At 47.8% G+C, this 17,066-nt stretch overlaps 1 protein-coding gene across 2 annotated transcripts; it reads right to left on the bottom strand.

The window, feature by feature from the left end:
- Positions 1 to 992: 992 nt before the first annotated feature.
- Positions 993 to 16,997, bottom strand: LOC146700934 (stromal interaction molecule 1-like). Of its 2 annotated transcripts, XM_085471177.1 has the most exons (14): positions 16,850 to 16,997; positions 15,709 to 15,855; positions 12,268 to 12,398; positions 12,083 to 12,197; positions 11,625 to 11,733; positions 11,339 to 11,454; positions 11,088 to 11,262; positions 8,501 to 8,678; positions 8,257 to 8,424; positions 7,066 to 7,166; positions 6,449 to 6,684; positions 5,924 to 6,010; positions 4,634 to 4,700; positions 993 to 1,985 (listed from the first exon to the last, which is right to left on the bottom strand). In XM_085471177.1, exons 2-14 carry the CDS (start codon positions 15,851 to 15,853, stop codon positions 1,538 to 1,540), a joined length of 2,076 nt encoding a protein of 691 aa, XP_085327303.1. In that variant the 5' UTR covers positions 15,854 to 15,855; positions 16,850 to 16,997; the 3' UTR covers positions 993 to 1,537. The 2 variants fall into 2 exon arrangements, with proteins under 2 accessions (XP_085327303.1, XP_085327304.1); XM_085471178.1 differs by lacking the exon at positions 5,924 to 6,010.
- Positions 16,998 to 17,066: the final 69 nt, after the last annotated feature.

Raw genomic sequence — 17,066 nt, 5'->3', positions numbered from 1 at the left:
GGTTCTGCTGGAGTTTTCCCCTCCTACTGTCGCCCAGCGCTTAATCGTGGGACATCATCTGATTGTTTGGGTTTTCTCTGTGTTCTTGTGGAGTCTTTACCTCACAATACAAAGCGTGCGAGGTGATGAGAACTGACGAGTTGTTGGTGATGACAGCTTCAAGGCACTTCCTGTATGGAGAAACTAGTCACAGGCTTTGCTCCTATGAACGCACTGATGTTTTGGACCCTTTCTGTATCATCCTAGGTGTTGTCATGGTAACAGCTGGACGACCAATCATACAGTCTGCCAGCACAAATAAACCAAAGATTCCTGTTTCCATCTTTAATTTTAAACATTTGACTTCCATTGGGCAGAGCGTCATTTCAAGCTGCTTTCCTATTGGCTGGTTGTTAAAGGCGGTCATGCTGCCATCTTTAATCAGAACACCAACATGTCTGGCATCATTGAAGGTGGAACCTTGACCTGTGAAAACTTTCTCCCTCCAAAATCATCCGGTGGCCATTTGATGCATTTAGGAAACACCTGTAAATCGTAGCCTTTGGAAAGTCTAATGCTTCTGTACAGGCTGTGCTCTGTGCTGCCCCCTGCTGGTTAAACACTCGCCTGTCCCTCAGATCAGTGAACTGATAAGATAAGATAAGATAACCTTTATTAGTCCCACACGTGGGAAATTTGTTTTGTCACAGCAGGAAGTGGACAGTGCAAAAGTTATGAGGCAAAAATTATAAATGGATTAATAGATTATTAAAGGTGTTTGCACTCATTTTCATGTTCTTCCACAACAATGAGAAAAAATGAAATAATCTGAAATAATAAATGCTGTTAGCACAAAATAACCCGTTTGTATGTTATCAGTAGATAAAAGACTACATCAGGAATGATTCAAAGTTATTCTAAAGGTCATTTATGACTCCAAATTGACAACCAGCTTCATTTAAACAGGCTGTACAGACGCAGGTGTGAACCCTCCCAGAGAACCAGCAGATGTTCTTTAAGACCACAACATTTATTATTTTTGGTACATTTAAAGGCAGAAATATTCTATTCACTGAGCTGTTTACATGACTCTGTTTAGTCTGGCAGCTTCAGGCCTCCGTACAGGTGAGGCTCAGTCACTGCAGTGCTCTGGGGCATCTTCATCACAAACCACAGTCTGCCTCACAGCAGATTTTGGACTTCTGAGGCACTTTCAGAGGAAAAAACAAAACCGTGATATTTCTTTGGTAACATCGTGAAAACATGACAATAATGTCATCAACTCACAAACAGCTTTTTACACAGGATGCAGTTCCTGCAGTGAAGTCCTTCACTGCAGTAAAAGTACCACTACAACAGCATTTAAATACTCTGGGAGCCGATGTTGGTGTTAGTTTGCTGGACTGGGGCTGATGGTTGGTCTGGTCGTCCCTGTTTCGGCTCCTCCTCGTCTTTTCTTTGGTGGTATGTAAGGTCTGATCTTCGCTGTCATGCAGAGACACGATCAAACAAGGGAAACCAGCGGCAGCGTAAAGCGTTTGGGTTCCTGGCGTGATGCTCAGTAACGTCCATGTTTCTTCTTGAAGAGCTTGTTAAAGGCGTTTCTCCTTCGGCTGCCGGACGACTCGCTATCCTCGCCGGCGTCTTCCTCCGTGCCGCCCTTTCTGGTGGGAACCTGGAGCCCCGCCCCCCGGGCGCTACCTGATGAGCTGGAAGAGGTGGACGACGAGAAGACGGCGGTTCCGTCTGTAGCGTCCGATGTGATGCAGAGGGAGCGAGTGGAGCAGGCGGAGGCGAGGACGGAAGCAGAGATGCCCCTCAGCTCCCCGAGGCTGGAGCTCTTCTCTAGACCTCCTCCTCCACCTCCCATACCCAGCCTGGAGCCCGGGTCCTGCAGTGGGTGGAGCCTGGACGTCAGGAGGGAGGACTTTGAGCTGTGCTGACCTCGGGGGTCGCTGTGAGACTGCGGGAGGGCGGAGTCAGAGTCTGAGCGGTTCATGATGTCCCTGAAAGAGAAAATCAGAAACGATGGTTTGCGTGAACGTCACGACTGCTGAGACTCTTCACCGAGACGCTGGTGACAGAGCGTCTCGGTGAAGCTGCAGATGATTGGTCGACTGCTCGAGCTTCTTAGCCACCATTTTTAAAAATCAGAATCCACCTCTGAGCTGCAGTTTGACAGCCATGGCTGGAATAACTGAGTACACAGACCGCTGCAGTCATGGTCGACACATCGGTGACCGCCTGCCGTAACTTAGCTGTCAGCACGACGCTGTAAACATGTGCGCTCGTGTCTGAATCGCTGCAGTCTTATTAGAAACATGGACGATGAACAGAAGAAACCGCCTCCTGCTACGTGTTCATATGTAATGACTGGTTCTCGGACTGGTGGAAACGTGGCGCCGACACAGAAACGACTGACTCGTGCATTTATTACTGCAGAGCAGGAAAATAACGAGTTCGTAAAGCAGAAGCTTTGAATGAGGATGTTTTCTGTTAAGTAGAAGGTAAAGGCAAAGTTAGAGGGAAACAGCAAACCACAGAGACCCTGAAAGATACAACCGGAAAGAACATAAATGTTAATAACAGAGTAGGAAACTCTGCAGGAAACAGTGAAACATTGGGCCTCATTCATCAAAAGCTTTCTCTTTAAGCACCCCTGATCTCTTCTTACCTAAACTCTCAACCTGAACTGTTGAGGTTTGGAAGGAAATCAGTCAAAGGAAACAAATTCAGAGAAAGTCCTCAAAACTCTTGGATACTAACTCTAAGAACTAAAGAACGCCCGTAGAAGATCCTAAAATTAAATTCAAAACATTTAAGAGTCTTCATCCATTTATCTGAGGTTGGGCCACGAAGGCAGCAACGTTTTCCCGGGATCGTTGGGAATAAGACACCAAACAGACATCCTGATGAATCAATCCCAACATCTAAAGGAGCAGTGGCTCCACTCAACATGTTAAAGCTTCTAAACATCTTCAACAAAAGGCGCACATACACCAGTCGAGACAATCAGCAACCTGACAACCAAAGACCACCAACTGGTGCACTGCTTGCTGGAGTAATCTCACAGCACCTTTGAGGCCAGTGTTTGAAGCAACTATGAACAAAGGGTAATAAATAATAAATAAATAAATAACAAAGGGTTCTGTTGAAGGATTATATCCATGTTTGCATCAAGAGCCTAGTGACCAGCCTTCAGCTGCAGAGGGTAGAAACACAGATCAACCAGCTTCATGTTCTCCCACAGTTCTCTCTTTGCCATCGTCCAGTTCCCACAAAACTGATGGGACTAAACAATCCAAAGGTCCACCTCACCTCCACCTTCCAATCTGTTGTCAGTGCTTGGGGCAACAACACTCCTCCAACCCAGACGACTATTCCACCATATAAAAAAAAGAAAAAACAAAAGACAACTTAAAATCTGGAGATACTTAAGCATAACTTGGTTTCTCAAACAGAAACACGGTTCTAAAGTTCCTAAAAGGACGACCTACGCTTTGAGCTCCAGTCGATAAACGTCACAGGGCTGAATACAACAGGCAACCCCAGCATTTTCCAAAGGTGTGGACACTCTGGTCACACCAGGTGAGCTCGCAAGTCCTCAGCAAGTCCACAAACACATCGACTGGATGGCCTAACAACCTTTCCAGGGTTCAACAACTTTCAATTACTGTCGACCTTGAGCACTACTATACTTTAAACTCTGAAAGAAAGCGCTCCAGCAGGTTCTGAGGACTACACTCTGACCAAGTCGAGTGAACCACATCTGGTCCAGCAGCAGCTGCTTTTGACCAGAAATACAGACAAAGCTCCAATCTGGTCACATGTCAACTTCACAGCTTTGAACACCACCTGAGGTACATCTGAACACCTTCACCGAGTCCCCTAAACAGAAGCAGGCTGTACTTGCAGACACCTGCAACACGGCCAGAAGAACCACGAGGTTAAAGAGAAGCTTCACTGTTCTACAGCCAGGACGGCGTCCATGTGGTTCCTCCTGAACCTCCCAATACGATGGATTCCAAACTCTAATATACTTTGACAACCTTCCCTTCTTCTATCAGCTGCTCCCTTTAGGCGTCCCCACAGATCACCTGCAGGCCTGCTCACAACAGCCCTCTGCATGTCCTTCACTTTTGACCACCTGAGAATTCAAACTAAAACTTGAACTCGAACCGGCGAGTCTCATAAATTATCTCAAACCGAGCGAGGCCCACTGATTCGACTGCTTCGGTCTCGTTAGTGCATCAGGTTTGGAAAACAGTCATGCAGAGAAAAATACCGGAAGCTGCTGGAGCGACAGCGCTGCGCTTGACTTGTCACAGCGCCCCCTCCAGGCGGGAGGCTGGACGTCGCCTCCGCAGAGTGGAAATGGGAAGAACGGAGGAACAGAGCAGAAAAGTGGGCGGTGCCCTCAGCGCATGAAGAAGAGTCAGAAGGTGGAGGAGAGCAGGAGAAGGTGGGGGGGTGAGAAGAGGAGGTGGGGCTGAGGGAGGGGTGAGACAGGGCGGAGGAGAGAGAAGGGGGAGGCACAGGGGGGAACTCCAGGTGGCCAATGGAGCGGCTGCGATTCTGCCGGCCGCTGGGAGGGCGGCACGATGTGAACGGGTCACGTCCTTCCTGTGGAACCAAGCTCCGCCCTTCAACCAACCTCTGAGAGCTGAAAGTGTTCAGGGCGGGGTCTCCGATCCTCTGTCGCAGGGGCATCACACTCTGAGCTGCAGGACAAAGAGAGTGTAGAGTTACAAATGAGACTCTTATTTTGGAAACCAAAATAAATTCAGCTCACAAATAGAAGAAAGCAGTTTTAAACTAAAAAGGGTCAAAGAAAAGGCAGAAAAATGTGCTTGTATTTTGAAATTTAGCAGCCAAACCTTCAAAATAAAATCCGGTGTTTTCTTCAGCTTTCAGAACATTTTTCATGTTTCTTCTTTGAGCTCTTCTGTCGTTCAACCTGAGCTCATTTTATTTTTCTACAAGCGATTTTCTTTGTGTTTTTCAAGCTTTTGCTGCATGAACTGACGTCACAGTCCAGCCGAGTTACAAAACATCAGCTGCTATTAAAGTGGATGTTAGTGAAAGGAAGAGGCAGAAGCAGGTTATTAAAATGAAGTGAGGGCTCCGGGACTTCAGAGAAAAAGCAGAAGAACAAACTGAAGTTTGAATGTCCAACCACACGGGGAGGAAGAAGATGAGGAGGAAGAAGAGAAACACTCGACGAGGCGTTCACAGGGACACTGACCCGGTTTAATATTTTGACACAGTAACTAAAAATCATTAGTGCCAAACGTAATAAACTTACCGATTTTAAAAGAAGTTAAAAAATATTCAGATTCAAATCTGAATATTAATGTTGCCCATTTAGTAAGGCCTTATTTTTGTGCCACTATTCTGAGCGCACATAAAACAATTGCAGGTGCAAGTGTTGCATTTTGAGGAAAAATTTATTTTGAGCGAAGAAAAGCTTACTTTGAGTGAACAAACTTTATTGCTGCGTGCACAAACTGTATTTCAGCTACAATCATACCCCTATAGTTACATTCGTGCCTATAGTTACATTGTAACATCAGTTTCAGGTGGAACAGGCAGCAGCTCCCGTGTGTTACGCAGTCAAACTGTTTAATATTCTGACATTTAATCAAGGATCTAACTTCCTTGATTAAAGGAAAACTTTCTATAGTAAAATGCACTTCAAAGAAAAAGAATCTGTGTTCATGTGAACGTCTTTGCACGACTGATCAATACCTCTGTGTCTGATTGAAAAAGATTATTCAGACTTTGCAGGAATGAAGAAAAATTATTCTGAATTTTTCCTCTGATCAGGTTTCCTTTGAAATGCTTTAAAGGATCTTAAATGTGTTTTAGGTGCTGATTGGTTGGGTTTGTACAGAGGTATGAACCAATCAGAAGAGAGGAAGGCTAAGGAAGGGGTGAGGCCAACCGGATTGTTTCCACGCTGACTGGGTGTCTGCGATGCCACTCAGGGGCCAGAGGTCGCTGACTCGCCGGTCCATCTGCCACGCTGCGTCTGGAAGGAGCCAATCAAGAGACGGCAAGAAAATAAGACCAATCAGAGGAGGAGGCGGAGACAGAGAGGGGACCACAGGTGAGCTGAGAGAAGGTAAGTAATGATTAACTCTGAAGTTTAGGGTTTGTGTTTTTGTTGCATCATGTGACTCTGAAGAAGAAGAAGAGTTGAAGGAAAGTTCCACTGTTCTTAATTCAGGACTTCACCTTAAGATTTCATTCTAACGAAATGATCAGAGAGCAAAAGTGTATGAATCAGAACATCCAAATCTTTGTTCTGAGTGTAGAGATCAGCTGATCTGCAAAAGGCAGCAGGTTAAGAGCCATCAAAGTGATCCTGAGTTAGCTTAACTAAGCTAACTCAGGATCACAGCCGACTTTCCAACTGCTAGTTAAACTGACTCAGGGTTACTGTGATGACGTCACAGAGCAGACTTACACTGCAGCGTCCCCGGAGAAAGGATGTCCTCGTCCATGTCATCTAGGTCATCAGAAAGGAGAAGGTGCTGAGGGGTCGGAGGTCGCAGCCCGAGGAAGGACGGGTCCAGGTTGAGGGCGGTGGCTAGCGCACCGAGGCCTGGATTGGTGACCAAACAGAAGCCCGTCAGAGACTCGATCTGCTGCCAGCGGTGCAGCTTCTCCCGCAGCGCCGCTGTCACCTCAGCCAGGGCCTGTCTGAGGAGGAAGAGAAGCAAAATAAGCTACCTGTGCAGGTAACACAGGTGCGCGTGTAACAGGACGCATCAGCAAATATATGTCCCACAGAATGAGCACAGAGGAAAGAAACAGGAATATTTATACAGAAAGAATAGTTCAGGGACTCCACAGTCACCTGTCCATCAAGCAGGCCACGCCCCTCCAAATGCCAATTCTAAGCCTTAATTTAATTTAAAACAGGTTATTTAGAAAAATAATCTACATAGACCAAACAGTTTGTGTATCAGGCTGCAAGCATGTTTGTTTCTGCTGTAAAGTTTAACATGGGAGTCTATGAGCACCGACTCACTGCTGCCTCCGCTGGACATCAGAGGAACTGCAGGCTTTGCGCTTACTCACTTGGCGGAGAGGATCTTGTGATCGACGTCATCCAGCGAGGAGCTGTGAGCCACGTGAAACGTGCCGAACAGAGAACTCCTCTTCTTCTTGATCTTCTCTGCCTGAAACACCAGCCTCATCATCATCATCATCAATGTTAGTGTGTGTTTTTTCTCACCGTAATGGTAAACCAATATCAGAATATATCGATTCTGTGCAGTTTACGGTGCTGCTCCTACAAATCTATAAATCTTAGCTCAAATCTCATGACAGCGTCTTCATCATGTGTGCTTTAGCTTGTTTATCTCACAGTCAGGATAACATCAAAATGACAAAATGTAGAAATGATGAGGATCCCGATATGGTTCCTGTATCATGTGTGAGGTGCGTTCAAGGCCATCTCCCCATGGAAGTCCCGCTCTGACCTCTTCCAGAGTCTCAACAGTGACCCTCAGCTTGAATATTTGACATCAACTCTTTATCAGTCAGGACTTCCACAGTAGTCACCTCAGCTCCCGTTTAGGAAAGAAAGCTAAATGCATGTTGTAAACTGTTGGCTCAATCCCGGATAAGCCCCCAACTATTTTTAACTAATAACTAATTAACTATAACTATTTTCCAGGAAGTATTTGAGGATAATGAAGGATTTTGCTGCAGGAAACACACTGTCAAACCAGACTAAAGAGCCTGGACGACTTCCGCTTTCAGCTCTCATAGTGCGTCTAAACCAAACATGATACAAAATTTTGGTTCGTATTACACTCGTAAATATCCACTTTCAGACTTATTAAAGTCCTGTGTTTCTGCTCAGGCCCTGTTTCTGTATAAAACGAAATTTGGAAGAGTCAGCTCCAGCTTTTCTTGAAAGGCATCAGTGGGCTTGACCGCTTCCCTCATGCATCAGGATGTCCCCGTCTCTCCCTGACTGATGAACTCACCATGAACGACCCAGAGGACACCAACAGGTTTGTCAGGTTTGGACACTTGCTGACTAAGAATTTGATGTTTGCAGGACATCAGAGCAGGTCTTCCAGACAGATCTGAAAGTAGAAGCAGCTCCAGAGGTCCTGGAGACGACCTTGAAGGGGCTCAGGGATGGTTTTTGCTTTCTGGAAAGTTGCTTTTTGGCCATTTTCCACAGCAGGAAGTGTCCCTGAGAGACGTCCATCAGAGAAACGTTAAATTTAAGCCAATTATCTTTGCTTCACTCACCCCCTCTCTGGCCTGTAGCAGCTGCCGCTCAGCGCTCTGTTTCTTGATGTTGTAATACTGAACTTCGATTTCGTGCGTCAGCTGCAGCCACTTCTGCAGCGCCTCCGGCGGGGTCCAGTGGACTCGTGACTCCAGCTCCCGCTCTGCCTTTTTCAGCACCTTGCGGACCTGCGGTGAACACAGAACAAAGATGAGCCGATGAATTGATGGAGGGACAGACGGGCGGTGTTTTAAACGGCCCCACCTGCTCCAGCTCCTCCTCGGCATATTTCTGCCGGCTCCGCTCGTTCTTGTTTCCCTCTCGCAGCTCACGAAGCCGCAGAGCTTCCTCCTTGGCCGAGTTGATCTCGTTCCTCAGCTCCTCCTCCACCTTCACCTTCTCCACCTGGACGCAGCGCTGCTCCTCTTGAGCCTGCTGCAGCCTGCCATGAAAAAACAACGAGAGCAGCAACACGTCGGGTTAAAACGGCGTCACCACTTTCCACCCGTGTCCCATTTCCACAGAGTCAAAGACATTTACGGAGATGAGCGTTCGAGTGATGTTTAAGAATCGTCAAAACACGCCAACCTGAAAGGCTCAGCTGAGGTTAGCTGGCTTCTCATGCAACGACAACACGTTCTGGATCAGATTCAGATCTGGGAGTTTGCAAAACATTAATTTAATAATAATGATACTTGTGGCTATGCTGTGGGACAGGAGCTCCAGCAGATTGGAAAACTCACAGGCTGTCACCAAACTGCTCCTGGATCAGTGGAAGAAGTTGGACTTTGACGATGTTCTCAGTGTGTCGAGCCCACAAACTGAGGGCAGCCTGCAGCTGTGAGGAGCTGGAGCAGAGGCTCTGATGAAGGGTAACTTTGATGGTCCCTCACAGAAATGGCAAAAATCCCAAATAAAAACTGAAGAAACTGAAACTTCATGTCTGCATGTCGCAGATTTGCTGAAGCTCACATCTGACTCTCCTCACGGCCCCACAGCCACGTCGTTATGAAGGAGATCAGCATTTCCTGTTAGCACAGGAAGTGAGGTCAGCAGGTTCAGAGCGCTGAACTTTTAGAATGAAACTGTTTTTATTCCTACTCTACTATTTCCTAACCGACCCATTTCCTTATTGACTTTTATTGATGATTAACCTGTGGAATTTCTTACTCATTTTACTGTTTAGTCATAAAAAAAATAAATAGAATCTGGAAAATGTTCACAATTAAGAAGCTTGACTTCCTGTCATGTGACTGATGACTTCCGCATGCCAGCGCAGCAACACAAAGAAGCTGCTGGCCTTCAGTTATCACTGATGGCAGCAGGAGGCGCTGTTCTTCCACCTGAGGAGACGTGTGTGTGTGTGTGTGTGTGTGTGTGTGTGTGTGTGTGTGTTTGGGGGGGGGGGGGGGGGGGGGCTATTTTTGGAGAGAGGACAAACAGACAGCAGCTGGGGGATTTCAGACAGGAAACAGAGCCGATGCTTCAATTGATCCCAGCAGATCAGCTGAGTGTGTAAAAGTAGCAACAACAGTAATAACAGCTGTGTGTGTTTTAACTCCTGGTATAAGCTCACACAGGAGCAGTGAGGATAATGACAGTGTGAGTGTGCTCTGAAGCCCCTTCTGAGAAGCAATCAGAGACAGGGGGGGAGGAAGAACTCCTCTTTAACACGAACAGCAGAACCAGGATCAAGGAGGAGCAGCTGCATGTTGGAGGGCGTGGGGTTGGCTGTGCTTCACAGCCCCCCCGGCTCTATGAGAGACTGTGCGAGTCGTCCACTAGTGAGACTAGTGAGAGCACACAGTGAGCAGGAGCAACGTCACCGAGAACCACGGCCAGCGAACGCGTCGCTGCATCCACACAGGAAGCTCGTCTGTCTCGTGAAGAAGGTCCAGACCTGCAAACATCTGGAGCTTTATAAGGAACAGCTGGAGTCTGCAGCGTGTGGAGAGCAGCTGACTTTATAAAACAAACACACGATTACTATCAAGATAACTGCTTGCTGCCATGGCAACGCTATCACTTTGATCTGCAATGTGATCGCTGTTACAGTGTGTGTGTGTGTGTGTGTGTGTGTGTGTGTGTGTGTGTGTGTGTGTGTGTGTGTGTGTGTGCGTGCGCAGAGTGAGCTGCTGGGCAATCATGCCCATAAAAGGACTTCAGACAGGACACCTCTGCAGAGGCTGTCCACACACACACACACACACACACACACAGGTTGCTTCCTTGTGCTGTCACAGTTATAATAAAACGAGCTGCTCTGTTTTTTCTCTGGACTTTTTTAAACAACCTGCCAAAACACAGAGCCACTGCTGGGGGCGTGGCCTGTTTGATGACAGGCTGCAGCTGCTAGCTGCGTGCTAGTTCACCTCTGGTCCTCTGGGCCGTCTTTGTGCTGTCAAATAAACCCATAACGTGGCTGCTGTTCAGTTAACAGTTTAGAGCAGGGGTGTCCAACTGCAGGCCTCGAGGGCCGGTGTCCTGCAGGGTTTAGATGTGTCCTTGATCCAACACAGCTGATTTAAAGGGCTAAATGAAAACATGTCTTGACGTTCTCCAGAGGCCTGGTAACGAACTAATCATGTGATTCAGGAGTGCTGACCCAGGGTGAGATCTAAAACCTGCAGGACACCGGCCCTCGAGGCCTGCAGTTGCCCACCCCTGGTTTAGAGGAAGGATTTTAATTGGATGTTACAGGTCAGCAGGTACCTGCGTACAGTCTGTAACTCCACCCTCTTGTCACAACCCCCCCCCCCCAAAACACAACATGGTGGCTAAAATGCTAATGTCTTTTATATACAGTCTATAGACCATCAGCTGAGTGTGGGCGTGGTGCTGGAGGACGTACTTCTCCTGCAGGTCGAGCAGGCTTTGCTCCGCCCTCTGCAGGCTCTCCAGGTCCTTCACCAGCTTCCCCAGGTCGTCTCTGGACTTCCGGGTCTGGGCGTAGGCGAACCAGCAGCCGCCAAGCGCCATCAGGATGGACAGACCCAGCACCAGGTCCTTCCAGCGGCTCTGCTGGCCTGCAGACACACAGACATTACACACCAGCAGCACGCGCAGAAACACGCGCACATGCACACGTTGGTGCACACACACCTGGCGGCGGCCCGAACAGCACGATGTCGAGAGCTTTGAGCTGCAGCTTCTGAGCGTGACTCCGGTCTAAAATCTTCAGCACGGACACGGTCAGGGTCGCGTTCTTCACCGCCAACCTGCAGGAAGTGGAAACACACAGCAGACACACACATCGCGCTCTGAATGTTTACACTAAAACGTGCTGAACTTTGTGACCTCGCAGCTGAGGACGGGTCAGGATCAGTGTCTCCGTGTTACTGCTGACTCACGGCGAGCGTCTGTGTTAAATAAAGATCGTCGTGGTTACCTGGGCAGCGCTTGGCCGTCCAGCTGGTGTCTCCTGAAGCTTTCTCTGTACTGAGGCAGCTCGACGCTGGCAAGCCAGTCCTCCACCCGCTGCACCGTCCAGTTGTAGACTGAAAACACAGTAAACACACCTGAAGCAGCCGGCATGTGTAAACAAACAGGAAACTGTCAGCGTCGCCGAGTGATGGCGGCTTTAACTCCAGCCTCTCCTCCAAAAATAGAGTTTGACAAACGTTGTGTTTTAGTTGCTGACAAACTGAGCAGGAAGTCGAGGCAGCATTTTTCCCCTCATCGTTTCCTTTCTGCCTTCACACCTGCTGATTTTAACTGCAGCTTTTATTTTGATGGGGTCAGACAGGGAAGTACACCGCACATCTTTAACTGGCGCGTGTGCTGGTGTGCGCGTGTGCTCGAGCCTGGTTGGAGGGGAGATGATGGTGCTCCTTCGCTCACACCCACCTTCGGAGCCCTTCCAGGCGTTCCACATGTCCTCCACGCTGATGTGGGCGTCGGCTCGGTGGAAGCTGCTGTGTTTGGCTTTGGGGTTGTGATCCTTCAGATCCTCCCTGAGAAACTGAGAGCAGCTCACAGTTAGAGTCTGAGCCCGCGTGCACGCGTGAAGCTTTCGGAGCCTCGTGTCTCACCTCGTCTGTCTCGGTCGCGTCCACCGTGCCGTCGGCGTCGTCGTCCATCAGCTTGTGGATGCTGCGGATCGCCTCGAAGCTCAGCAGAGAGTTCTCGTCCTTGCAGAGCTGCTGGTCTATCGCGCACAGATCTACGAGAGGAAACATCCGTCACTGAGTCACAGCTGGGACAATCCCCGCCCACCGTGCGTGCTGTTGCGGTGGTCAGAGGTCATCGGGGGTCAAACACAACATCGAGTGACACTTTATTAAAATGAGCCTGTAAAAACGTTTCCCTCCATCTTTGCAGGCACACAACGTCTCTGACTGACCTCCTGCTGCTCAGGTATCATCCACGTGTGACTTCCTGTCCTGGTTTCAGTTCAGCTCTAGAGTGACCACGCCACACGCAGCCAGAGACAGCTGCACGAAGAGTAAACACTCATCGCTCGCACCTGCCATCTTTGTTTGGGTCACAGAACGGAGACGCGTCCCGCAGGAAGTTATTTTAGGTCTGCCTTTAAATCTACTTTCAGTCTTTCTGTAACAGTTTCAGGCTCTGTGGCTGTTTCATCTCCGTCTGTGATTCATTATTCTTTCTGTTTCCACCAAACAACATCACACAACAACTCATGTTCACATGAACGACGACTACGAGGAAGTAGGGAGCAACTGAAAGTGCCACACTCACTTCCTGTTAGCCTCTGCTAGCAGCTAGCGTCTGATCGTCACCAAACATGACAGCAGTGAAAAGTTCATGACTGCATTTGGTCATTTCAGCCTCCGAGAGTCTGTGTGTGTGTGTGTCAGTGTGTGTGTGTGTGTGTGTCAGTGTGTGTGTGTGTGTGTCTGTGTGTGTGTGTCTGTGTGTGTGTGTCAGTGTGTGTGTGTGTGTGTCTGTGTGTGTGTGTCTGTGTGTGTGTGTGTGTGTGTGTCAGTGTGTGTGTGTGTTTGTCTGTGTGTGTCAGTGTGTGTGTGTGTGTGTCTGTGTGTGTGTGTGTGTGTCAGTGTGTGTGTGTGTCTGTGTGTGTGTGTGTGTGTGTGTGTGTCAGTGTGTGTGTGTGTGTGTCTGTGTGTGTGTGTGTCTGTGTGTGTCTGTGTCAGTGTGTGTGTGTCTGTGTGTGTCAGTGTGTGTGTGTCTGTGTGTGTCTGTGTGTGTGTGTCTGTGTGTGTCAGTGTGTGTGTGTGTGTGTGTGTCAGTGTGTGTGTGTGTGTGTGTCAGTGTGTGTGTGTCCCCCCTCATCTTTGTGAGGACCGAAATCTGCATTTTACTATACTTGTGAGAACCAACAGTCACTTGTGAGGACACACACACGCACACACACAGACACACGCACACAGACACGCACTGCCACACACACAGACACACAAGCTCAGGTTTTCTGTCATTAGCAGTGACACCACAGAAGAAGACCGGGACGAGGTGAAGAGCGCCGGCGTCTGAGGCTTAAGACGAGCAGCTGTGAGGACGGAAATACTCGGATGACTGGGAATAATGAGGATGGAGGTCGAGTCAAAGTTACACAGTCACTACACTTCCCATCATGCATCCTGCACAGCTTCTGCAAACGCATTAAGTGTAACAGCTGCCTTATTACCACCATCACTGCCTGTGGAGCTGAAACACCTTCAGGCTCTCAGTTTTCTCATAGGACCGGAGCACGTTCTCCTCCATCCTCACCATCTCTACTTCCTGTCTGCGATCAGGCTGTGGGCGGAGCCTATCTGTCACCCTGCTTCCTTTGACACTGTTAGCTTGTCATTTTCAGGAAGCTGTGGTGAGCTGCCAACGGCTAGCTCCCACGCTATCAGTGCTGCACAGCTCTGAGACAACGCACACACACACACACACAGACACACACACACACACACAGACACACACACACACACACCGTCTTGCTGTTTGGTTCCTATGAAGAACACCCACAAACACGCTGACCGCACACAGGAAGTGCCGCCGTCTTTGGCAACAATAGCTGAGCGTCACGTCACCTCTGTCAGCCCGTGAAATAACTCTCGCCTCTTCGTGTTGTCCTGAAACACTGACTGCAGCGTGCTGGCTTGTCTCAGCATGCCGGAGACGGCTCTGAATAACTGCCAATGCTTGATGAAGACATCTCATACTACGATGACAGAACGCCGCTGCTTTACATGACCAACGGAAGAGCGAGCAGCAGATCATCGTTTGTCCTCTGGTCAGACTAGACATGACCCTCGGAGAAAACCTCAACCACTGACACGTCAAACTCCACAAGCAGTTGTTTAAATGGAGGGGGCTTATTCTGCTTGTTACCAGGCCTGTTCTCAGATCTGTAGATCTGCTGTCTGAAACTGGCTGCTTTAGCTCCCGTCTCTTTAAGGCACCCCTCCTTAAAAGCCCACATTCTTATGATTGGCCTGATCCTGAAAACCTGCAGAGGGGCAGGTCCAGACTGCTTATAAAAGATGGACGTAGCTTTCACATCTGAAAATTGAAGCCAGTTTTTCAGTGTCTGCAAGCTTTCTAATGTCCAGCAAGGGGGTGACCCTAAAAGAGAAGTCTTGATTGGAAGTCCATGAGCCAATAGCCTTGAGCTCAGGAAACACCTCATGAGTTTCAGGTCATGTAAGCACAAAAAAACTGATTTGGGTTCAGTTAGCATTTTGAACTAACCTTAGCAAAACAGGTAGCAATGTAGCAGCAAAGGTAACCTTGCTGGGTATCAAGCAATTTTCTCGCATTAGCCAGTAAGCTAGCATTAGTTAGTATGACCTGGAAAAAAACAGGTGTTATTTAATGAAGCCCTGGTCAGTTAGGACAGGAGTCGACTCATGGACGGATTATTAGCCATCTTTATTCTAGCTAATGTTAGCTACACTAGCATGCTTGCTAACCCAGTCATATTAACCCTTGTGTTGTCCTCAGGTCAAATGACCCCAGGTGTATGGGAATCCAGAGGACATTACAAGGGTTAAAAGCTACCTGATGTAATAAACGTACTGTCCTGAGTAGATAAGGTAGGCTAATTCATCCAAAATCTCTAGTATGGTCAGCTACGAGTTTTAAGTGGAATAGCGACCTAACAGCTAGCTATCTAACCTCACCATGATGTTACTTGTATTAAAATCATCAAACAATGTTAATTTTCTCCAGCAAAGATGTACAACTAACATTTACTCTCTACGATAACGGCTAACATGATTAACAAGTAGTTAGCAAGCTAATTATAACGGACTGGGAATGATTCAGGATTTTTCTGCCATCACGATGACTTCTAGCATAATTAATAACAGTATTTTGAGCCACTTTAATTTAAAATGAATGTAATCTACAACATCCTAAGATGGTACAGGAAGTCTTTTAATTTGACAAGTAATCAGGATCCCCGGTTTGTTTAAAAAATAAAGGTTTGTTTTGTAAACAGTTAAATAAGAGGTGGCTGACATCATTCAAATACACATGAACATAAGAGTGCTTCATACCTGAGGTTGTGTCGCTGGTGGACACCACATGATGATGATGCTGCTCTGGGTGGGCGTAGTCACTGCTTCTATCCAATCCATGATGAGCCTCAACACGCATGCTCAGCAGACACACACCTGCCAGCCACACACACACACACGCCATATCTGAGGAGGAAGCAGAAGAAGCCTTTCAGAATAAAAACTGAAACGCGTGGTTGAGTATGAGCCGCTGACAGGTGAGTGGATGGTGCATGTTCATCATGGATCGATCTGTAAACTAACGAGTCTCCAGCAGCTGCTGTCCCGGGGTGCGAAGACACGAGCGCTTTCGGGAAACACCTGTTCATGCAGATAATCAGTCCCTCAGCCAATCAGCTGCACCACAATGAAATGTTCTGAAAGCTGACATTGTCTCGTCAAACAGCACCACAGTGCCTGTGAACACACACTTAGCAAACAACACCAGACTTCATTCAAACTGTGTTCACGTTAGATTTTATTCTGAAACTCCCAATCTTTGTATTTTAGGAGAACAGCACTGAGTGGGAAACTGACAATTTGGCTAATTTAGGACTGCGTTTATTCAAGTGAACTTCTTACTTTCTGGTTCTATTTTCATCAAACAAAAACACTGTACATACACACTGAGGGCTGGTTTCCCACACATTCATTATTATATAATACTATATATAATAATACACATCTGCTCAAATACAACCAGACCAGACTCCATTCAAATTTCGGCCACTTTTAGAAGATTTATCTGGCTGTGGTTTGGCAGCTAAAACGGAGCACACGAGGCTGTTTTAGGTGAAGCCTGGTTTGTGCTTCTCCCGTGAGGACTGGGATTATTGATCTGATCGTTTTACGCACAAAGCTGAGTTTGATTAAGGAGGAGGCGTTCACGGCCCGGTGCTCATCTCTCTCAGCTGAGCTAGTCTTTTTCGCCGCGTTTTAAACACAGCAGCACGTGACCCCATCGCTGATCTATCGATACTTTGTCGCTTCAGCAATCACATGCTGCTTCCCGCGAGAACTTTAATTAACGTTTGTTTAAAAGGGTCAGAGGTCACACAGCTGTTCGGTTTCCCACCCGCTCGGTTTAAACCCCGAAAGTTTCACAAACAACTAAAATCAGCTGAAAGTGAACGCCACGCACCTCTAACACATCGATCCCATCTGATCAGCTGTGATCGATCCGGACAGAGAGAATCACGCAGCCTGCTCCGCACTCGTCCACCCTCCGACTCCAACTCCACAAACTGCAGTTGCTGAGAGCACGAAGATATCCGCCTGTGCCGCGTTCACGGACCCACAGAGAGCTCCGAATTCAAAAACTTCAGGATATACATATATTTTTTAAATCAAAAGGCAGC

Source organism: Copadichromis virginalis, linkage group LG10, assembly GCF_057382275.1.
Source record: "Copadichromis virginalis isolate Kocher_CV1m ecotype Utaka linkage group LG10, C_Virginalis_male_GT1.1, whole genome shotgun sequence".
Lineage (NCBI taxonomy): Eukaryota > Metazoa > Chordata > Actinopteri > Cichliformes > Cichlidae > Copadichromis > Copadichromis virginalis.
The sequence above is the reverse complement of the archived record's forward strand: the minus strand, read 5'-3'. Positions and strand labels throughout refer to the sequence as shown.

Bases quoted from the DNA above. Each gene is read 5' to 3' on its own strand.
- LOC146700934 (XM_085471177.1), bottom strand. From the start codon at position 15,853: ATGGCGTGTGTGTGTGTGTGGCTGGCAGGTGTGTGTCTGCTGAGCATG. The intron at 12,399-15,708 runs GTATGAAGCACT...TTCCTCTCGTAG, and splicing joins CACCAGCGACACAACCTCAG to ATCTGTGCGCGATAGACCAG. The intron at 11,455-11,624 runs GTAACCACGACG...CACTTCCTGCAG, and splicing joins GACGGCCAAGCGCTGCCCAG to GTTGGCGGTGAAGAACGCGA.